Source organism: Pyrus communis, chromosome 11, assembly GCF_963583255.1.
Source record: "Pyrus communis chromosome 11, drPyrComm1.1, whole genome shotgun sequence".
Taxonomy (NCBI): Eukaryota; Viridiplantae; Streptophyta; class Magnoliopsida; order Rosales; family Rosaceae; genus Pyrus; species Pyrus communis.
In genome coordinates this window covers 15,033,559-15,057,588 of record NC_084813.1, presented here as the reverse complement: position 1 = coordinate 15,057,588, position 24,030 = coordinate 15,033,559, and the positions used below count along the sequence as shown (strand labels likewise).

The 24,030-nt window shown below is 38.2% G+C and overlaps 1 protein-coding gene and 2 pseudogenes across 1 annotated transcript; 2 read left to right on the top strand and 1 right to left on the bottom strand.

Moving 5' to 3' along the window:
* Window positions 1–1,150: 1,150 nt before the first annotated feature.
* LOC137709061 (triacylglycerol lipase OBL1-like) lies at window positions 1,151–9,911 on the top strand (annotated as a pseudogene).
* A 1,472-nt stretch (window positions 9,912–11,383) lies between these two features.
* LOC137709060 (triacylglycerol lipase OBL1-like) lies at window positions 11,384–13,222 on the top strand (annotated as a pseudogene).
* Window positions 13,223–13,762: 540 nt separating this feature from the next.
* LOC137707660 (ATPase 10, plasma membrane-type-like) lies at window positions 13,763–19,894 on the bottom strand. The gene is made up of 21 exons (XM_068446571.1): window positions 19,732–19,894; window positions 19,193–19,276; window positions 18,982–19,101; window positions 18,789–18,887; window positions 18,558–18,695; window positions 18,332–18,470; window positions 17,992–18,167; window positions 17,700–17,906; window positions 17,432–17,551; window positions 17,141–17,260; window positions 16,931–17,053; window positions 16,607–16,711; window positions 16,364–16,508; window positions 16,053–16,214; window positions 15,729–15,967; window positions 15,591–15,623; window positions 15,392–15,473; window positions 15,020–15,180; window positions 14,723–14,896; window positions 14,449–14,631; window positions 13,763–14,351 (listed from the first exon to the last, which is right to left on the bottom strand). Exons 2-21 carry the CDS (start codon window positions 19,256–19,258, stop codon window positions 14,091–14,093), a joined length of 2,853 nt encoding a protein of 950 aa, XP_068302672.1. The 5' UTR covers window positions 19,259–19,276; window positions 19,732–19,894; the 3' UTR covers window positions 13,763–14,090.
* Window positions 19,895–24,030: the final 4,136 nt, after the last annotated feature.

Sequence of the window (24,030 nt, the reverse complement as noted above, 5' to 3'; positions counted from 1 at the left end):
TACAACTTTGACTGTTCGAGTCAACTTTGGACCAAAATACTCGTAATTTCCTTTGTCTGTTTGTTCGACTATTTCTTTTATACAAGCCGTAGTTAAACAGATTTGGATCCTCTCTTGAGCAAAGGAGACGGAACCTCCTGACCCAAATACACGGGCCGTTGGATTTTGATCTCACGGCTACAATTATTATAACTTTTAGAGGGGCCCCTTGTTTGTAGTCGTTGGATCAAAATCCAAATGCCGGTGTGTTTAGGTCAGGAGGATCTGTCTCATTTGCTCAGAAGAGGATCCAAATCCTAGTTAAACTTCCCTGATCTAGTTTAATATACACTACCTAGAATCTCTACTCTATAGGATGATTCAAACAAGAAAGTATACTTTACAAGGGAAGCTTATACAAGCAAGTAATCTTTATTTAGGTCTAAGTCCTTACAAAAGAAACATACACATATTTATCGATCTAGGATGAACTCTCTCAAACCTCTCCTGGAACAATATGGAAAGAAGAGGCATCATTCTCTTTTGTCTCTTACTTACACAAGATAAGGAGAAATCTCATTTACATCACAATCAAAATTTACTTTATTTCACACTCAAACTATACTAGATAAGATTCCTTACTTTACAACACATCAAACAATATTCTACGATTCCATTGTCTGCTTGTCATGTCATGTCTTATTACATTTTGTCTTGCAACTATCCAAGGAAATGAACACCCTATCTCTTAAACTGACAAAAAAGGCTTTCATTCAAAGTTTACATACTTACTAAGGTTAAAGAATGATCAAAACATGGCACAAAACCACCCAAAATGTGGTTTATTTTTGCTTTTGTATTTGGGGCATGTAGTAACTTGGCGCTCTATCCCCAACACTTGAGACACAATGGCGATGAATAATACGATCCTATTTTGAGTTCAACGACAAAAGGAAGAGGCAAATCAAAAGCTGCCAATTCCAAACCAAAAACACTTGGACGATTCTGTAGCTACCTGCCATCCACACGTAAACATCCACGATCCATCCTTACCCATCTCTCTCTTGCTTTCTCCTTCCCAAATCCATATATGTCAAAATTATAAACCCCATTTATTATTTCCCTCTTCTAATCAACCCATAAAAAAAGGTTTCAATATTTCCCATAAAAAATGGAAAAAACCAAGTACCAAGAGAAGACTTGTGTTGGAGTTGATATTGAAGGCCACGATGAGTTCTGCTACCTGATCGTACGGACGGAGAAGGGAGGGGTGTGGGAATTGTTTAGGTATTCGGTGTCGACGGACGTGGGAAGTGGGGCCTGGTTTTTGGAGATCTCAGACGATGAAATGATGGGTGGAGTTACAGAGGATCACAAATGGGTCATTGTGTTGTCGATATATAATTGCTCGGAAAATAATTGGTTTATTGGGAAGCCAATGCAGTGGATTGGCTACGTTGTGGACTTCATCCTCAACCTCTTGTCTCTCAATGGCTGTGTCTTTGGCTTGCTCACTGCTCTGCTTCGTGGTAAAAACAGTAAAACATAGACAAAAAATTTATTGTTACTTCAGTTGTTATTTGCACCTTGAAATAGGAGAAAAACTTGGTAGGACACTTCAACCATGATTTGAATGCTAACCCTAGAAAAGTAGTGCATCCTCGTGTGTTTTGGTGTGACCTATCTTTGTTGGTCCCATTCTATATAAGAGGTGTCATAGCCCCCTTGAAGTTTCTCTTCTAAAATGGATTGTTTGGTGTGCTGGTTAAGATAAGTTGTGATCAATTAAAATGAACTCGAGTTTAATCGCTTGTTTGTTGTGTCAAAATATGAGATGGACATGATTGGACATCAGGGGTTATGAATCCACACTAGAGTGGGTTATCTAACCTATCCTTATACATGGGTTACAAGTATTGTCTTACAAATCTTTGCCAATCCAATCATATCCCTAAGAACCAATCCTATCCAGCCCACTAATGGACCCACATGTCTCCTTAATTTGTTTTCTTCTAACATCTTCTTTAGGTTTTTGCAAAATTACATAGTGAGAACATTGGAAGTCATTTTCACCAATGGATGTGTTTGTTTTAACTTGGTAGCATTCTCTTCATAGTGAATGGAAGTTTAATTTTGATTACTAAGGGACAAAAGCATAGGTAAATACAAACATTAATGCTTTTTTGGAACTTTTTGCACATGTCTTTTTGTTCATGATTTGTGTGTCCTTTATAGGAAGAACATTTTTGTTGACTTGTAGAGTTTCCTATAATTTAGGATTTCTTAGTTTAGGATGGATCTTGTGTAATCTGGGAGAAATCTCGTTGTAATTTCCTGCAATTATTCTTCCTTATTTGGTTAGGCTTATGATTGTATATTATACCTCTTCCTGAGAAGAATAAACATATCATTCAAAGCATTCTCTTCTTGGCACTAGAGCCTAGGCCAGTTGTGCAGAGCCGTCCGACCAGTGAGCGACGCCGTCGTTGCTGACCCGAGAACGACCAACCACACAACCAGTTGTGCATTGTACCCGTCTGACTAGCGAGCGACTCTGTCGTTGCTGACCCCGAGTCCACTGCACCGACCTACTATTGCATCACAGAGCCATATCCAATTACCTTAGATCGAGCTTGACTCATAATCTACAGACCCGTACGTTGCCGCTGCAACCATCCATCTGACTTAAAACCACGACACTCTCTGCACCGTTCCACTGTCTGAGGAGTTTCTAGACCTCTGCAACCTGCACCGTACACCACCTTGATTTAAAACCTCAACCATCTGTAATCTGCACCCACACAGGCCTGTTACTGCTCCAGATTGGAGTGAGTTTGGTTGTCAATTCGTTTGTTTGTACAAAGAAGATATTGGACAAAAGGCAAAGAGACAAAAGATTGCTTGGGAATGGCAGTGTGGACTTGTACCTCTCCAAATCGATTCGACCAACTTAGACATGAGAATAAGACCACGCGTACCTCATTTGCTAATGCGAAGGTAGATTCTGAAAATATAGTTGTGGAAGTGTCTGCCTCTACTAATCTCTACTAATACATGTAACAATGGTAAGGCTTTAAAGGGGTCTGCCTCTGCTACGAATAATACGTGGATAATTGATTATGGTGCTATTGAACATATGACTTGTGATTCTAGATAGGTAGAAACCCTAAAACCATCCACCAAAATTGTTATGAGTGTCGCCAACGGTAATCCTACCCTTATTATCTGGGAAGGAACCGTCTCCCTTTTAGATACGCTTAGTCTTGATACCATGCTTGTTGTTCATTCTCTTGACTATAATTTATTATCTATTGCTCAAATAATTATCGCCCTGCATTGTCTTGTGATTTTTTGGCCTTCTTTTTGTGTTTTTAAAGACATTCGAATTTGCAAGAAGACTGGTTATGGTATTAGGAAGGGGAAGCGTTACTACTTGGAGCTGACATCGAGCAGTTCACGAATGTTGACTTAAGCTTTTGTAGTGGAAGGAAATCAGATAGATAGGAATAAAGCTTCGGAGATTTGGTTGTGGCATCGTCGACTTGGACGTGCTTCGTTCGGCTATCTACGGAGGTTGTTTCCTAACCTATTTGTTAAGCATGATATTTCTAACTTTAAATGTGCTGTTTGTGAAATGGCTAAAAGTCATCGTACTTCGTTTCCGCCTAGTTTGAATAAAAGTTCAATCTCGTTTATGATAATTCATTCTAATGTTTGGGGACCATCTAAAACTGCTAAACTTGGCATTGCTCATTGGTTTGTTACTTTTATTGATGACTGCACACGTATGACTTGGGTTTGTTTGATGAAGTCCAAAAGTGAAGTTACTTCTTTGTTTTAGCGGTTTTACAAAATGGTACAAGTATAATATAAGTCACAAATTCAGGTTCTCAAGAGTGACAATGGCAGCAAATATGTAAACTTTGAACTTCGTGCCTTTCTTGATCATCATGGTATTGTTCATCAGACTACATGTTCATATACTCTACAACAAAATGGTGTTGCAAAATGCAAGAATCATCAACTTCTAGAGGTTGTTCGTGCTTCTTTGCTCGAGGCACGTTTCCCGTTATCTTTTTGGGGAAAAACTCTCACCTCAGCTTCGTATCTCATGAATCGTGTTCCATCTCAATCAGTCGACTTTCAGACACTGCTCCACACTCTCTCTTCATATGTTGATGCTCCTACAGTTCCTAATATTCCACCTCACGTGTTTGGCTGTGTGGTCTTCGTTCATCTTCATAAACATCAAAGAAGTAAGCTTGAACCTCGGGCCTTACAATGTGTGTTTGTGGGGTATGCCTCAAATAAAAAAGGGGTATCGTTGTTATCACCATCTGACGAAAAAAATTGTTTGTCACTGTGGATGTTGCGTTTCATGAGAATGATATATACTACCAATCCTGAGTCTTCACTTTAGGGGGAGAATCAAATAGAAGTTCAAACTCTTGATTATACTATTCTAGATATAGATAGTGTGAAGGATTTGGATTTACGTGATGATGTCTTGGAAATAAGTGGTGATCATTCGCAAGAAAACATTGATGTGAATGAATCGAAACTAAGTGGTAATGTCTTGGAGACAAGTGGTGATCATTCACATGGAAACAATGTTGAAAACCTTGAAAGGGACGAGTTGACATCGCCAGATAACTCACTGCCAGTTTCTTAACCATTAGACAATCCTATGTCGCCAGCTACCTCACAGTTAATCTTTAAGTCCCAATAACCATAATCAATCGTCTTCGATCCCAGATGCATCACTACCATGTCGTCTCCCTGATCGCGTCAACTTAGGTATTCCTAAACTTACTTATGAAGTCGACCCTAAATGTAAAACTAGGTATCCGATGAGTAAGCCCAACCCTGAGTCTAATGTGTTATCCCCGTTAAGTAATTATATGTCTACCAGTCAACTGTCAGAATCAAATAAGTCATTTGTGCATCAATTATCTACTGTATTTATTCCTAACAATGTGCATGAGGCTTTAGTTGATCCACGTTGGCAAACAACAATGAATGAAGAGTTGAAGTCTTTGAAAAAGAATGCTACCTGGGAGATCACAAACTTGCCAGCCGGCAAGAAACCTGTGGGATGTAAATGGGTTTGTATGGTGAAGTACAAAGCTGACGGGACGATGGATCGCTTCAAGGCAAGACTAGTAGCAAAAAGATACACCAAAAAATATGGAATTGACTATACAGATACATTTGCCCCTGTGGCCAAGATCAATACAGTCTGTGTTTTGTTGTTCTTGGCTGCAAACCTTAATTGGCCATTAAAGCAATTCGATGTGAAGAATATCTTCTTGCATGGAGATTTGACAGAAGAGATTTACATGGAACTCCTACCAGGGAGTAACATTCCAGATATGCATAGACAAAAGGTGTGCATGCTTCGAAAATCATTGTATGGGTTGAAGCAGTCTCCAAGAGCGTGGTTCGGTAGATTTACCAAGTCTATAAGAGCAATTGGATATAAGCAACGCAACTGTGATCACATGTTGTTCTTGAAACGTCGGAATAGAAAGCTTACAACACTCATTGTATATGTGGATGACATGGTAGTTACCGGTAATGATCAGGATGAGCGTGTAGCTTTGCAGAAATATTTAAGTACATAATTCGAGATGAAGGATCTTGGGTCTCTGAAATATTTTATCGGGATTGTGGTATCAAGGAGCAAGTCAAGAATCTTCTTGTCACAGAGAGAGTATATTCTTGACCTGTTAAAAGAAACTAGCATGTCAGCATGCAAACCCGTGACTACTCCGTTGGCAGAAGGAATGAAGTTGAGCATTGATTTAAACCAAGTACCAGTAGATAAAGGGAGGTATCAACGGTTAGTTGGAAGATTAATGTATTTGGCACATACTAGACCAGACCTTGCTCATGCCTTGAGTGTCGTTAGTCAATACATGCATGATCCAGGAGAACAATACATGAATGCAGTTACGAGGATATTGAGTTATTTGAAAGGAAGTCCAGGGAAAGGAATTTTATTTAAGAAGAATGATTATTTTAGTAGTGAACGTTATACGGATGCTGACTGGGCCAGTTTGAGTGATGAAAGGCGCTTAACATCAAGTTACTTCAACCTTGTTGGTGGAGATCTGTTTACTTGGAGAAGCAAGAAGCAGGGAATAGTAGCAAGGTCGAGTGCAGAAGCAGAATACAGAAGTATGGCCCTTGGTATTTGTGAGATTTATGGTTTAAACTACTACTACAAGATTTGGGTGTCAAACATAATTAACCGATGAGGTTGTTTTGTGATAATAAGGTTGCTTGAGATATGGCTCATAATCCGGTCGAACATGATAGAACTAAACATGTAGAGGTTGATAGGTTCTTTATTAAAGAAAAGCTAGAAGGTAAAATAATTGAAGTGCCTGAAATTAGAACGAAAGATCAAATAGCTGACATTCTCACCAAAGCAGTTTCCAGTGAAATGTTCTCTAAGTTTCTAGACAAGTTGGGCATGTGTAACATATATGCACCAATTTGAGGATGAGTGTTGAGTTGTATAGTTTCCTATAATTTAGGATTTCCTAGTTTAGGATGGATCCCGTGTAATCTAGGAGAAATCTCTTTGTAATTATTCTTCCCTATTTGGTTAGGCTTAGGATTGTATATTATACCTCTTCTTGAGAAGAATAAACATATCATTCAAAGCATTCTCTTCTATTTTGTACAACTTCACCATTTTTTGTTTTGTTTTCTTGATTAGAAGAATGTAATGTAGGTTGTTTCTCCATATTAATCCTGGATGTGTAATTAGTAACTATAAATTTTGGTGACTGGGGAAGTAGGAAAAGTGGTGGTGCCACAGAGGGACACAAAGACTTTCAAAGCACAATTGGACATTTAGATGGGAGGATAAACCTCTATAGGGGTGGAAACTTAGCAGAAACTGTATTATTCTCTTTCTAAAGGAATCGGTATAAACAGTGAACTGGATAACTGGGGTCTCATGAATCTCTGTATGACAACTGCCAAGTTAGCGTACGAGAATGCCCAAGTTGTTAGATATATTGCGGTTGATCATTAGAAGGCAAGCTATTCTTGTCTAGCTATGTCCTTGGTATTTTCGTGGCTAACTCATCGTAATAAATACTGTTCGCCCCCTAAATTTGCCATGGGCCTCGTGGGCATTATGAGAATTTACTTGAACAAGAAACTGGCCGGTGCTAGCATGCCACTACTAGATGCCGCTAGTAGACGGGATCTAAATGATTGAGATTGCGCTTGAGTTCGACTTCTAACCAAGAGATTGTGCCATTGAGTGTGAGTGACTCAAATCAAGGTTCTTTCTTTGCCTTAAAGATAAGGACTTCACTTATGTGGAGAAATGTAACAATATGTAAATGGCAGGTTTGCTAGAAGTGTACATGACAGAGGAAAGTAAATGACTGGTATTGTAGATTTCTTGTAAATTAAATGATTGGAAATGAGTTGTATAGAAATGTAGCTATTTAAATTACAAAGCATTATAAGTACAAAAGGATGCTAAATACAAGGTCGAGCTTGTTCCCGAGAGATCGGGCAAGTTGCTCTAGTCTTGTGGCAATTTCTGGTGGTTTGGGAAATGGTTTTGAAGGTTGTAAATAAAAATACAAAGGAGATTGATACTACTGAGTGAGCACCAGAGCTAAAAACAAGGAAAGTAAAAGAAGCCAACATGCTTGCAATGAGAAAGCATGCAATTGTTTTGATTAAACAAAGCTCTTGGCACAACTCCACCATCCAAACAAAAGGGAAAAACAATATTTTAATGTCAATCTACCCCACTTGATGTAGCCAAATATCTTCCAAGTTAGCCTTTTTGCACAATCATCCTCCAAATGCCATATTTTGACTTTAAGCCCAAATACGTAAAATTGTGCACATTTTAAGTGCAAACAAATACTAACTAGTTTAATTTAGACAACGAAAGCAGTTGCATTTTGTGGATTTCTACAACTGCTGGAATGGTAAGAAGTATATTTTGATTCTTGAATATGACTTTTGGATCTCGTCAATAGTACTTTCAAATTTCAAAATTCTAAGTTTAATAGGTCCTATTAATTTTTCTTCTCCTTTATGGGATGATGAATGATAGATTTCCAAAAGCAGATGTCCGAGTGTTCATACTTTGCGGCAAGCCTAAAGATGCAAACTTGCTATTGATCAGCTTCAGAGGCACATAACCTTTTGATGCCGAGTACCGATTTTGACTACTCTTGGTATGAAATTCCTAAGTTGGGGAAAGTACACATGGGATTCTTAGAATCCCTAGGCTTGGGCGATAGAACGAATGCTGCAACCTTCTACAATCAACTTATAGGGATACCCAACGAATTCACTCCTGACAATTGTGTTGGTGTTAGCAAAAGACCTTCCTAAGGTACCAAAGCATCGGCCTCAAACATTATGAAACAAGGTGGAAGTGATCAGTATGACAAGATAGATCACCGGACATGGTGAAGCAGTCCGCATACTATGCTGCAAGAAGAAAGCTCAAGAGCTTACTAAAGGAGCACAAAAATGCAAAATTCGTGGTTACCGGGTATAGCCTAGGCGGTGCCCTTGCCATACCGTTCCCATCAGTGCTGGTGTTACATGAGGAGAGGGCGGTGATGCAGAGGTTTCAGAGCTGGCTTGGTGTGTACACATTTGGGCAGCCCCGGACTGGAAATAAAACTTAAGAGAAATAATCCGGATTATTTCTCTTAATCCTTCACTTACACACTTTATTTCTCTTAAGTTTTGGATTGAGGACATACTTGTTCATTGAAGCCCCGGATTATTCAAATGTATAGGTGAAGGGTTGAGCACATCTAAGTTTTGTACGTGAAAACCCCGGATTATGTACGTGGAAGCCCATTTGAATAATCAGGGGCTACAATGAACAAGTATGTACTTTAAGTTTTGTATAAATGTATAAGTGAAGGATTGAGTGCATACTTGTTCATTGTTACCCATTTGAATAATCCGGGCTACAATAAACAAGTATGTACTTTAAGTTTTGTATAAATGTATAAGTGAAGGATTGAGTACATACTTGTTCATTGTTACCCATTTGAATAATCCGGGGCTACAATGAACAAGTATGTACATTTGGGCAGCCCCAGACTGGTAATAAAACTTAAGGGCAGTGATGCAGAGGTTTCAGAGCTTGCTTGGTGTATACACATTTGCTACGTGGAAGCCCATTTGAATAATCCGGTGCCAAAGTACTTTAGGGTTGTCTATTGCAACGATCTTGTGCCCCGGTTGCCTTACCATGACAAAACCTTCTTGTTTAAGCACTTTGGGGTGTGCCTATACTATGACAGCCTATACAATGAACAAGTATGTACTCAATCCTTCACTTATACACTTTATTTCTCTTAAGTTTTGTATTACTATTAATTGTCCTCGAATTCGATCCTTGAACTTAACGTCCCGCATACCATTAGGCCAAGTCATATACAGAGAAAGTAAAGAATTTTACCCGGCAGTTCCTTCTTGATGCCACTACATTACACATTGCAGCATGCTTTTTAAAATCGGCACAATAGGAAGTTTCTGTCTAGTTAATTAAGGATCTCAATATTTCAAACTGTAAAATCGGTTCGTTGCAGACGTAGTTTTATATTTTATCTTCTTCTTTTACTGAGTTATTTTCTTCGTCTGTGACGTGTGCGTCTTTGAAGAGAATGGAGGAGGAGCCGAACAGAAACTACTTTGGTATGAGATATCTGATACCGGAATATCTGAACGCTGTTTGGGAGCTAATAAGAGCGTTAACAATGGGCTACACATATGGGCCTGAGTACAGAGAGGGATGGTTCTCCATTTTGCTAAGGATCAAAGGACTTGCGGCTCCTGGTCTCTCTGCACATTGCCCTACAAATTACATCGATTCAGTGAGCCTCGGAAAGAACCGCCTTATTTAGATGTCCTCGTTTTAAGCAGAAAAACTTTCCTTGGACGGGTTTACCACCGGCATAGTTAAGAGAAAGCTTTCTTGGTGTACAAGCAAGGTGCATTATCAAGATCTTTTGTATGGTCAAATTCATTGCCACTAGTTTCAGTTAGAATTTGGTGGGAATTTTCCATTAGGGTACATGAATCAAGTTCAAACTTGGGCATCGATTAGTTTTTTATGCTAATGATAGAATAAAAAGGCAAACATGCACGCTTTCTACATCTATCTTAGTACTCAAATCCAGCTATGGAAAAGTGTGAAATTTACATCTTCTTGCCGAATTTTGCGACCAACAAAAAAAAATGTAAAATGTTAATTTCAAGGCATTTTGCATCACCTATTGGAGATGTTCTTGTGATTTTTTTCCAAGTAACTAGTGATGCCACATGACAAACAGGATATTTAGAGTAATTTTTGAACACATGGCAAACATTCAATGAACTAGTGACGCCACTGAGACTATGCATTTATTTCAAGAGAGGATATCTCCATTCCATGGGTACTGATCTACAAATAAAAGGACATGTTCCTCCCATGTGATGTATTTATATTTTGAATGCGATCCTTAGCTATCAATGTTATTTCACTGAAAGCTTGTTAGTCTTTAGTTTTTGTTCGAAGTCTCCGACATTAATGTAATAGTGTATTTCTATGTAAGTTATTATTATTTTAAATTAAAAATTAAATTTTTTAGTGGTTTATGTTAATGAAATTTTAAATAAAACCCATAATTTGTGGGATTAAAAAGAATCTTGAGGTACAATTCTACTCTCTTTTTTCCTACTTGTTGAGTGCAGTAATTACTTGGAACCTTGAGGTACAATTATATATATATATATATATATATAAATTTTTTTAAGAGAACCTTGAGAGTTGTGTTGAAAGTATGAATCTCATGTCGGGTAAAGCTTGAAAAATAATTAAAATAATCTTAGGTTGAATGTTCAAATTTAACATGTTAAGCACTATTCACAGGTTGGGCAAGCCACACTTGCTCTAACATTGTTTGCTGTGAGTGATCCGCACGTACGTGAAGAGGCTAGTTAAGAGTGTGAACACATAAAAAGTAAGTATAAAATATACTTGAAAAAATTCTTTGTGCAGGACTTCTTATCCTTTTTTTTTTAAATACATGAAGAAAACTTAATTTTTATCAGTTTTTTTCAACAATGGTCCTATTTATTAACAGGGTTGGTTATTTACATAGGGTATAGAATAATCCTTAAAGCATCAATTTTAGGTGTAAAGTCTCAATTTCAAATGATAATTTCACACTTCATAACAAACAACCATGTCGATAAAATGAATTAAACTTAAAGAAAATGTAGTAGAATTTAGGTTTTCTCAACAGGTTAAAAGGATGCTCTGCACAAAGCCGGACTGCATATGCATTAAGTAATGCACTCACAACATGTTAACCATTACTTCATGGTGACTGGAAATTCAATGTATACAATGGAGAGAAGTATAGGCATACACAGAATTAATGCTCTTGGAGTTGTTTGGACATATCTTTCTATTCAAAATTTGTGCCCACCTACTATATGCTTTAATAGTGATTGGGGGTGTAGGAAAAGTGGTGGTGTCACAGAGGGACACAGAGACTTTCATATGTGTATTTGGTCACTTGAATGGGAGGGTAGACCTCTGCAAGGGTGAAAACTTAGCAGAAGACATAGTTTCTTCTGTTTCTGAACAAGCGCGAAGTCGGGGAATCCGACTCTTATGGACCTCTGCTTTATGGCTTCCAAGGTAGCATATGAGAATGACAAAGTCATTAGAAAAGTTGTGTTAGATAATTGGAAGGCAAGTTATATCCATGGGAAATGAACTCCGCGCTTTCGTTTTTCCTTTCTACATACTCTCTCTTTGTTTTTGTGCCTTAATTCTTACTTTGATTTATTCAATCTAAAAGCTCAAAAAAAAAAAAAAAAAAAAAAAGGAATGATTGCATGGGAAGAAAAAGGAGTGCGGAAATCATTTCAGTTAATTCTATTCTTGTTTGGTTCTCTCTTCATATTTCTACAAATACTAACTAGTTTAGATTTGAGCTTTCAGTGAGCAGATGCATTTTGTGGACTTCTGCAGTTGCTGGAATGGTAAGAAACTACATTTTGAACATTTTTGGTCATAGTTGAAATGAGCTTCATAAGTCCAATTCATTTTTCCTCTCTATTTTTTCGGATGATGATATGATAGATTTTTGCTCGCAGATGTCTACAAACTTGTTCATACTCTGTGACAAGCCTAAAGATACAAATCTGATATCGATCAGCTTCCTGGGAAGGGAACCCTTTTACGCCAGTATTTGGAGTACCGAATTTGACTATTGTTGGTATGAAATTCCAATGTGGGGAAAGTTCACATGGGATTCCTAGAAGCCTTAGGCTTGGGGAACAGAACTAATGTTGTAACCTTCCGAAACCACCTTCAAATGAAACACATAGGGTATGGAAGCGGAAATTCTTAGAAGGGCCCAAGGCATACTATGCTGTTAGAAGAAAGCTCAAGAGATTACTAGAGGAGCACAAAAATGCAAAAGTTATAGTCACGGGCATAGCCTAGGCGGAGCTATTGCCATCTTGTTCATGTCAGTGCTGGTGTCGCATGAGGAGATGAAGTTGATGCAAAGGTTGTTGGGTGTGTACACATTTGGACAGCCTAGGGTAGGGGATTGGAAGCTAGCGAGGTACATGGATGCGTGTTTAGATAGCCCGGTCCCAAAGTACTTCAGGGTTGTCTACTGAAATGATCTTCTTCCCTGGTTTCCTTATGATTACGAAAACTTCATGTTTAGGCATTTCGGGGTGTGCCTTCACTATGAAAGTTGTTACATCGAACATGTAAGTCTTGACTATTCAAGCCTTTGATTTTACACCCCGTTTAAAAAATTGTATTAGCACCCCCAAAATAGTCGTTCTGTACTCTGCTCAAAATTAATATTTTTCTAGTATTTACTTGGTTATTTTGTTCTTTGACATGCATATTTGAAGAGATTGGAGGATGAGCCAAACAACCATTACTTTGGAATGAGATACCTGATACCAGAACACCTGAATGCTGCGTGGGAGCTCATAAGAAGCTTAGCAACGGGGTACACACATGGACCAGAGTATAGAGAGGGTTGGTTCTCCATTTTTTGCACGAATGACGGGGCTTCTGTTTCCTGTTACCTTGTCACATTCCCTTACAGATTACATCAATTCCGTGAAGCTTGGAAAGGTGCACATCGTTCGGATGTCTAAAATTCACGAGGTAGAGTCATTTGAACGACTTCAGCCTTCGATCATATGATGATGTGGCTTGTTGTCCAAGTAATTTACTGCACTCAACAAGTAGAACTGTACCTAGTCTCTGGCTTTGTTTCACATTAGTTTTGTTGTTGTAAGGAGTGCAGAAAGGCAGAGCCCTTAACATTTTCACCAATAGATCAATTTTGATTCTGCCTGTGAAATGTCCAGATCTCAACCCCAAAAAAGACTAGAAAGCTTGGTTATTGCATTATTCGAAATTCTCTATGTAGGACGTTTGTCCTTTATTGAATGGTGGGTTTTGTATCAATAATGTCAAAACATGTATCAATAACATGTTGATACATTTTGCTACCTACAAGTTATTTACCAATATTATCGATCGTGTATCAACACCATATTGACAGTCCATTCTTTTGGTAAAGAACGGACATCCTATTCAGAGAAAAATCGATTAAACTAGAACTTTCTTTTGCCTTAAATATCACTCCAACAATGACATTCATACTCCAATTACTCCAATTCATCTTGTTCAATCCTTGACACAGTACAAAAAAAAATAGCAACAATCTTCTTTTGAATAACTACAAAAATTCAATGTGTATTACTCTTTTAAAAGAGCAAACCATATGTAATAATACATCAGATCCAATAAACAGAAAAGTCCCCTGTGCATGTCAGGTGAGTTTGCAGTTTCCTAATTTTATTACACAAAAATTTGCAACAAATACTAATTAAGCAAATGGATTTTCTGACCTTTTAGAACCCAAAGAATTGACCACCACCGAAAACCCAAATGTCAATTTCTTGCAGATACTCAGCATCAATCATGTGAGCAAATGCTGATAAATTCGTGCCTTCAGAGTATTGATAACACGTTGATACATTTTGCAGATATCCGTGTATTTTTTTCAGACCGTATGGGCTGATTGAATGGCACTCAGGTCCAAATTCTTGAGCCTCAGTACAGATTCTACATGTCCTCTCATAGTGTGTATCTCCCCGAGCCTGGCAATTTCAGCGCGTCGCCTGGCCTGTTCTGCAATCAAAGAAGAACGCTTGCCGGTCCTGTTGATCTCAAAGTCTTGTAACCCTTGTAAGCTTTTCTGAGAAAGTATCCACTTAGCTGCCCTATCTTCCTTCCCATAGTCTTTCTTATTAGTAAAAGCTGTCTGTTGAATATCAAAAGCAACACAGAAATCGAAGTTAGCATTTCAAGCCGAATGCTAGAAAGTTTCAACGCAACTTAACTTAGAACATTGCACACACCTTTCTATCGAATAACAGATTCCAGGCGTCCCCCGTCAAAGCATAGCGAATTGCAAATTTAATGATGTCCAAAGGAATGTAGAAAATCACACTGTACAACCAGATGATTCCGGCCCATCCCCATCCAATGCCGCTGATATATGCAAAGCTGATTGTTGCATATACAGCAATCAAAGTTGCCACCTAATATTTTTACAGAAACAAATTTTCAATACATGAAAATGTAAATCAGATTGTGAGGAAATTTTCTTAGATGCAATCGAAATGGGCATACCAGTTGAGCCACCACAAAAGCGCACATCAACATAGTTCCGGGCCTCTCAAGAAATGACCACCCCTGGCTTCTTGTCACAAATATGAGAGCCTGGCTGATGATACTGACTTGCAGATATACAGCAGACGAAACTTCCTCACTACTGCTCGATAAATCTCTTACATTGAAGGTTCTCTGCAAGTGATATAAAATCAGTAAGCATCATAGATGTAAACCGAGTTAATGTATCTTCTGCTGCTTATTTTGCAGAGGATCTTAGAAAACAAAGTCAATAAACCTCATTTCTGTGTTTCATACCTCGAAGAAGTCAGTGTCAACAACAACCCAGTAGAACAATACAGTAACTAAAGCAAGGTATGTGCCAATGACAATGCCAGTAGCAAATATCTCATTCAGCTTCCAGCTATCAGGCTTCGGGGAGGGCTTTACGCGATCCTGCGAAATTGTCATGATGGTTCCTGCATTTAAAATTTAAATACAACGTCAGTTACTCATTGTTGATAATTGTCTCTGAATGTCTAAACATAACTGATCTACAAATTCGTTTGCATCTGTTATGTTTTTCTTAATATTCTTCTGCATGATCTAAAATTTCTTGTTATTGATGCTTGATCATCTTATTAGAATATAAGGAATAAATATTAACGCTATCACAGTTCAGTATATTACCGTCATTCAGTATGGCTATAATCAGAACCATGAAAGGCGGGAAGTCATATTCCCAGATCAATGCAAGAAGCACGAAACCAAGCTGCAGAAGGATGAAGTTTAAAGCATTACGGAAAGTTGAAACATAACCAATCTTCAAAGACTTAGCATTAAGTCTAAAAAATTATTTGAAGGTGGGACTATAATATAGAAAACTTACCACAATCCTAATTGTTATGGAGACAGCATATATCTGCGTATTCACGCAAACTAATCAGTTTACCATTGAAATAATGCAGAAACGAAGAACAAAGGTAAACAAAAAAAGGAGAAAAAGATTGCTAGTTTGCTACTCAACCGTGTAATTCTTCATTCTTTGGAATATAGCGCGACTGGTGAGGACAGCACTGACAATCACACTCAATCCAGGCTCAGTTAAGACTATATCAGAAGCACTTCTTGCAGCATCTGTGGAATCTGCCACTGCTATACCAATGTCTGCTTTCTTTAAAGCAGGCGCATCGTTAACTCCGTCTCCAGTCATCCCAACCACATGCTTCTTTTCTTGTAAAATCTTTACAATTTCATACTTGTGTTCTGAAAGTTGCAAATCAAGGATAAGCTAAGTGAGTGATCCAGAGAGAACGTACTTAATTTGTGAAACAGGTGTTCAATTAATTACCCGGGAAGACACCAGCAAAGCCATCAGCCTTCTCAATCAACTCATCCACAGGAAGAGCTTCATGTTCTTCTACGTGGCGGCCTAATAACGAAGAGGAGGGGTACATGTTTGTTCCCATACCAAGTCTCCGCCCTGTCTCCTTTGCAATTGCCAACTGATCACCTGATGTGAGAACAAGAACTCAAGAATCAGTGTCTGTCTTTGACATTTATGCTCAAGGGTTTTACAATTTCAATAAAAAAACAAAGTCAACGATAACATTTGTGTGTGAGACCAAGATTACCTGTAAACAAAGTCAATCAAAAATGTACCTGTAATCATCTTTACACAGACTCCAAGGTTAAGCGCTCTACGAATGGTCTCAGCACTGTCATGCCTAGGAGGATCAAACAAGGGCAACAACCCAGCAAATGTCCATGGACCTCCAGGGCTATCCTTAGTTTTTTCTGGAACTTCCTGGCAGTAGCAAAATTTGGGAGTTGTAAAATGTCAGAAATTTCAACCGGTGCTCAAAAAACCGTTACCAAATTTAGAACATAGTTTGTCTGGCTTACCTGAAAGGCAACTCCAAGAGACCGCAATCCCCTTTCAGCAAATTTTTCAATAATTGAATGCACCCTTCCAGCAATCTCGTCTTTCTCCGGGCATAGATCTAGAATCTGATTTCAGGATGACAATTAAAAAAAAAAAACAATAGAAATCATGTTTGTCGAACTGCAGCAATTATTACATATAAATTGTAAACCTAACTGCGTTTTCAGTACTTTCCTCACTCTCTACAACATTAGAAGTCTATACTATCAGGAGATTATGGTAAGGGGAATAATACTTGGGGGGCAAGTTAAGTTAGGGTTCTTGTTCTCTGAACACATCAGTACCTGTTCCGGAGCTCCTTTGCTGGCCCGATACCAGTTACCTTCCGAATCAATGTATGTAATAGCAGTACGCTTGTCCACCGGATTGAAGGGCAGAAAATGCACTTCTGTAATACCTGCTCGTGCCTATAGAAGAAAGGGTAATTTTAGGCATAAGCATAGAACGGAAAACAGACAAAACTCCAGGGTTGAAGTGTAATCCTATATCTCTACCTCCTTTGGATCAGCAAGCATATTGACGATGGCTGCATCAATAGCGTCCTGGTTCTCCATTCTAGCTGCTCTGGCTGCAAACATGATGACCGCGTCTTTGTCTAGATCTTTGTTGAAAACCTGCAAAGGTACATATGTTTTTTATGCATCTATTCAACCTAAATTCATGACCAAACATGCCATATCAAGGACACCCAATATTCAAAAGTTGCCTCCATGGTTCGAAGATTACTTCCATGGAACAAACTAGCTGTTAGGATTAAGTGACTGTCACAGAGTCAGCTTTCATACCTCAACTAGGTTTCTATCAACTGTTAGGCGATTCAGGGTGAGAGTTCCAGTTTTGTCACTGCAGAGGACATCCATTCCTGCCATCTCTTCAATTGCTGTCATCCTTTTCGTAATGGCACCCTAAGTCACAAAATAAAAGACAAAGGTATGCAAACGATGTCAGTGAATATTTCAGATTATGCTATATAAGTCCATAGATTTCTTTGGAAGCATAAATTTTCTTGAAGGTTCCACAATATCGTGGACTTAAAGCTATTAAGAGATGTACCTGTTGAGAAAGTCGATGAGAACCAATGGCAAGTGTAACAGATAACACCGTTGGCATGGCGATCGGAATTCCTCCAATTAAGAGAACAAGAAGGTTGTTGATCCCATCCCTGTAAGAGCGGTGCTGTATTGGGAACATGACAATGATTTCAAGAATCATTCCCACAGCAATAGAGCAAATGCAGAAATTCCCAATGGAGGTAAGGACCTGCAGAAAAATCACGTTACTGATGTCACATCGCGATTTCAAACTTTTGAACCATCATGAGTTGCATGTTAGGCTATTTAATTACCTGCTGGAAATGTCCAACAACTTCAGTGGAGTCCACCAAATGTGCCGCCTTTCCGAAAAAGGAGTTAACTCCGGTTGCGATCACAACAGCTTCAATCTCTCCATGTTTACATGTTGAACCAGAAAATACTTCATCACCTGTCTTCTTGGTCACAGGTAGAGACTCTCCTGTAAGAGCTGACTGCCAGAAACAAATTCAACAATACTACTTCATTTCCGGATTCGTATTAAATTTATATTGAAAATTACAAGCACATCAATCAGATATCCATTTATCAACAGAAGTTGGCTCTTGCCTGGTTTCAAAAAAAAAAAAAAAAAAAAAAAAAAAAAAAATGCACTTTCCTGGTCAACTTTCAGCGCGTCTCCTTCAAGCAGACGAGCATCAGCCGGAATGATGTCCCCGAGCTTAATGCTAATTATGTCACCTGGTACTAAAATAGCTGCATCTTGCTCTGTCCAGCGCCCATCTCTGAGAACCTGCATAAAAGACATGTGAGCTAATAGTCTATCGTGTGCCTGAAGATGATATTCTCTGAGCCAAAGGCATCAAGCAAACCGGCATACCCTTGTCTTCGGAGCTAAGCGATCCATTAGAGCTGATGCAGCATTTCCTGCATTATTCTCCTCTATGAAACTAATCGTTGAGTTGATGATAAGCAGGACAACAATCCCTACAAAGTCCTGCCAGTCAGGACCCTCACCCTGTACGAACATTCCATTACAGTATAAAGTTATGAATCAGAATTTACATTTCCCTGAATCGAAAATGAATACTTAGTTTAAGAGTTTACTTACTCCGCCATTAGCGAGGACAAGAGCCATTATAGCTGCAGCTTCCATAACCCATGACAAGGGGTTCCACATAAAACCAAGGAACTTCAAAAATTTGTTCTCCTGCATTGAAATGAATGGATGTGAATTTAGTTATGCCAGGAACAACTTAAATAATGAATTTAAATGAAGCATGTTTGGGAACTTTGGTGCTTACAGTCTTCTCTTCAAGCTTGTTAAAACCAAAAATCACCAATCTGGCTTCAGCATCTTCGGTTGAAAGACCTTGTGGTGATGTCCTCAGTTGTTCGAAGACTTCTCCCAATGGCAAGCGTTCCTGTTACATTGGAAGTGTTTTAAAATGCTATTGTAGGGGAGTGAATTCCAAAATGTGGTTGTTGTTGTAGTATAACTAATGCATAACCTACCAAATCGATACCATCCCGATTGAAATTCTCAGGATCCAACAATGGTTTCTCCAGATCTTCAGCCATGATTTAAGCTTTCAAATCCTGAATTTATCAAATGTGCATCGCGTCATTAGGCAGGCATCAGTGCCACAATCAAATCTCACCATTCGAGAGAACCGAAAAGAATTTACTGCATTCCCTAATGAAAACCGAATTCTAACTAGTTTCGATCTTAAAATTTCTATAGCAAGTGGCATTTGAGTGAATCACTATGTCAATCAGTTTGTGCAAACACAGAATTCAAAACCCATGTCCAACTTCTGCATCACTCCCATAAACTAACAAGAATTCCACATTAACATCAATGCAGATTAGTTAGGTGAGAGCTATCATCATTAACCACATAATTAAGACCCTTAATCACCATTAAGAACAAACTCCATCCGCCCAAATCACTAATTAGCATCATGCAAACAATGAACATAGGGAATAAAAAATACAAATGCAACCCACTATTGGGATTCACAACTCAACTGGGAACTTGACAATGTACTTACTGATGATTGAAAAATCTCGAAAATCGGGAAGTACCCGAGTGAGCACTTGGGGAAGAGCAGAAGCAGAGAAAGATGAGGCTTTTTAGCTCCTCCTCTTGCTCTGCTGGAGTGGGTACAGAGAAGAGTAAGGAAGGAGAAGCTATAAGCTGTTATAATAAAAGAAACGAAGTGATTGTGAATAGAAGTATTTCCTTTGACACCACCTCTTCCATCTAATTGATTTGGTAGCTGACTGTTGGTTGTGTGAAAAGCGGATGATGATCTGCTTTCAGCATCATGTCTCAATTCAAGTCGCGCCATTTTCTCACGTGTTTGTTGTCCTTCTTAATTGATTACTGAGAGAGAGAGAGAGAGAGAGAGAGATGGAAGAACTGGGTTGGAAGAGGAAGGGAGGGTGGGAGGAAGAGCCGTTGGGTTTAACGACCTTTCAAAGCTTACCCTTCCGACCCAACCGTCTCTCCCTCCAAATTGCAAGCCCAAAATTGTCAAATACTATGACGGGGTCGTTAACGTGCGTGCTTGCCAGCTGCAACTAACCAAATACAAAAATGTACGAATAAAAAAAAATATATACAAAAATGTTTGAAAAAAAACAAATAAATACGAATATGTGGCCTGCATAAATTAATTTCTACTTTGTGGGATAGCGACGTGAGAAATCAAAATTACATGCGCCTCAAATCTTCAAAGTCTTGACAAAATTGTGAGAAATTGTGCGGGTTTATTTTCGCTTTTACACTGGGGTCCTACTATGATACGCATTAGAGAGTGTATAAGAGCAAGTTCGCTTATTTTAGGAGGACAAGGGTGAGGGAAAGGGCAAGAGCGTTGCCCCTTGGAAAGTGGTTGCCTTTATGCAAATTCACTAGTTTGGTAAGGGTAAGGGTGATTACTATTTATAAATATATAGTTTTTATTTTTTATGCCTTGTAAGTGTGTTTTTAACTGTTTACTTTGTAAGTTTGTTCTTATAAAACTTCTGGTTTAACTCCGAGAATTTAATTTATACAAAGCAAAGTACAGCATTACAAACAAACATAATTAACTAAAAATAAAAAACAAATGAAGAAGATGGTTGGGCATTTTTTATACTAAAAAATTAAAATTTTCCATAATTTTTTTCTCTTTTTGTCCATTTTTAATGATTAGATTAAGCTTTACCGTTGGGTTTCTTTTTTTATTGAATCCAACGGTCCAGAACGTGCCATGTGGCACAACAATACATTTTCAATTTTTTTTTTATTGTTGGAAATCCAACATTCCGGATCATTAGGTAGTTGGAAATCTGACGACTATCATCTCACCACATCAATTAGCAGTTGGCACAAAGTTTGGATATGCAGCAACAGAACCCACAACTACCAAAGTTGTCGACCCACTAGCCCAAGCTCCACGTATTTTACACTCGCCAGACAAAAAAAAAAAAAAAAAAAAACACGCATGTAGCTAACCTCAGCTTTATCTGTTTGCTGAACTTGGCTTAAATTGATTGAGCTTCTGGCTAGGCAAGTGTTGCCCCACCAATCCACGAAATAGAGTAGTGGAAGTAATTTTTTGGGCTAAAGAGCAACTTGGTATCCCTTGCCTTGCCTTTTAGGTAATGGCTAGACTTGCTCTATGCAGAGTGATTTACATTAGGTCAACCCAAACTTACCGATGCTCAACTTTGTTTGAAACTCGATCAAAGAGTTTTGACCATCTGAACCTAACCCCACTCGACCTCAACTCAAGTTTTCATGGGTTAGGTTGATGCCTAGTTCACCATGTCTAACCCAACCCGGTTTCTAACCCAAAATTCGCACTACTTATTCCACTTCGTATTATATAAGCTAAGTATAAATTTTGGAATGAAAACTTGAAGTTTATTGGTGATTTTCACTTGGGATGAAAACTCTAAAGTGGATGGTGATGTTCAAAAGACCTACATAACATTATTCAATAATCTGAAACATCTATTTTTTTTTTAAATTATTCATGAAGAAAAAAATTCCACATCAATTATGTTCAAGTGTCATCATTTAAATTTTATCAAGTACTTTCACATTGTACTAAGGACACTCCACCAAGGATTTTCACGTTTTTCTTATACAGAGTTATAGAATTACTCCCTGTAGCATTATTATTATTATTATTATTTATTTATTTTTAAAGGGGACAATTGGCGGCAAGCCACAATTATCTATCTCTTCCAGATTCGGAGAGGCTATGGGGTTTTGTCCTGTCCGTGACCACAATCAAGCAGACTCATCAACTCGGAGAATCGAACCCGCCACCTTCCAAAATTTTTTGTTTATTGGGGAGCTACAGTTTGTGCCTTTACCACTGGGCCAGTTGCTGTGGTTTCCCTGTAGTATTATTTGGAGGGGGCAAAAAAAGGAGAGTTAGACTACACAATCCTTCATTTTGGAAACTAGACAGCTAGATAGTTGCAAGTAGAGGTGACAAATCAACCCATTGGGTTGTTAACGGGTACCCGTTAAGACAAGTTTAATTTGATATCACCATAATATAGAAGTGACATTGGTATTGGTGATGATGGTGTAAAGTAAAATCAAACTAAATATGTCTTAATTGGTACTCATGAACAATCCAATATATTGATGAGTAGTTTTAATTAGACCCAAAAATTTTCTTTCTACACCCATTAACAAAAATTATTCTTCATAATTCCCATTTTACCCTTATGCAAAATAATCTTTCTATTCCCATTTTCAACCTAACGGCTGAAACCCGTCCCTCACTAGACATAGCACCACCACCACGTGCCTCCTTCTCAATTTTATCTTCACTGCCTTCTCCCTTAACAAAAGTTACGTCGGACTTGATCTTGACACCTACACATCCTATTATGTCTTTAACTTCTTCGACGGCAAGTCGTTCACGGTGTTTGCCAACGATGATGCTTAGTTCCACCTCGTTACCGGCACGCTCCATCATTGCCAAGGTTTGGTCTAAAGTGGTAGTTCCAGCCCCCATCATCGTGGCCAAAAACACTAGGGTGAGAAATGATCCTGTCGATCTATAGGATACAAATTTGAGAAACAAGAGAGAAGGAAGAATAAGAAGTGAATGAGGAAGAGAAACGATGGCGATGATGGCATATTTGATGGCATATGGCGGAGTGTCGTCGAAAACAATGTTGTTCAGGTTTTGTTCTTTTTTTTTTTTTTTTTTTTCCTTTCAGTTTTTGTAAGGGTAAAATCGAGAGTTTAGGTGCAAAAATATTAAAGTTGGGTGTGAAAAGATGATAGTTGGGTTCAAATAAAATTTCCTTAGATTTGTTATCTCGAGTTATGGGGTCCAAATCTATGCATGCGAAAGGAAATACACTTTTCATGGCCTTTCTTAGACTTTCTAACCATATAAGGCCATCTCCAACCGAGGATTGGCCAGATGGCTCGTTTTAGCCATCTGGCCCTCCAAGATATTAATATTTTTAATGAATAGTACATGACCATATTTGCCTCCATCTCCAACCGAGGGCTAAAGGGCCATATGACTTGTTTTAGCTCTGTCACAAAAAACCGTCTCCAACCGAGGGCCAAAGGGTTATAGGGCCAAACATAATTTATTATTTAAATTTAAAAACTACAACAACTTAAATTTATGTTGTATAATTTTTATGTTGGTTAATGTTATTTAATATTGTTTAATGTTACTTAATTTAATTTAATGTTGTATAATGGCTTAGGAAGTTATAGAAAAAAATAGAATTAAAAAAAAATATGAAACAAATTTTGTAAAATAGAAGTTATAGGAAGTTATAGAAGAAAAAAAAACAGAATTTAAAAATAGAAGTTATAGGAAAAAAATTTTGTAAATAAAAAAAATGTAAAAAATAAAAAAATAAAAAATAACTGTTAGCTGACGTCAACTAGCCGTTGGATTCAAAATTTTCTTTAAGCAATCCTGTCGGTTATGACCTACAGGATTGCTCTGATTTTTTGGCTAGCCCAGCTGGCTGGCTGGCAGCATGCGCCCAGCCCTTTGACCCTTACAGATTTCGTGGAGGCCCACGAGCCCTTTGCCCTAGCCTTCGGTTGGAGACGATTTTTGGGCTATTTTCGGCCCTCTGAACGCTTCGGTTGGAGATGGCCTAAGCTATCATTAAAATCCTAAAATAAGAATCCCCCAAATAAGAAAAGGGCACAATCGCAACTTTTTCCTTGCCTACCATTACCATCTCATCTTAGGTCTATCTCTCTTGATGACACTTAGCATGATTCTTATCCTAAACAAATTAATCAATTATTGCATCATTAGTCCTACTGCATGACCATTGACCCACCAATTTTATTA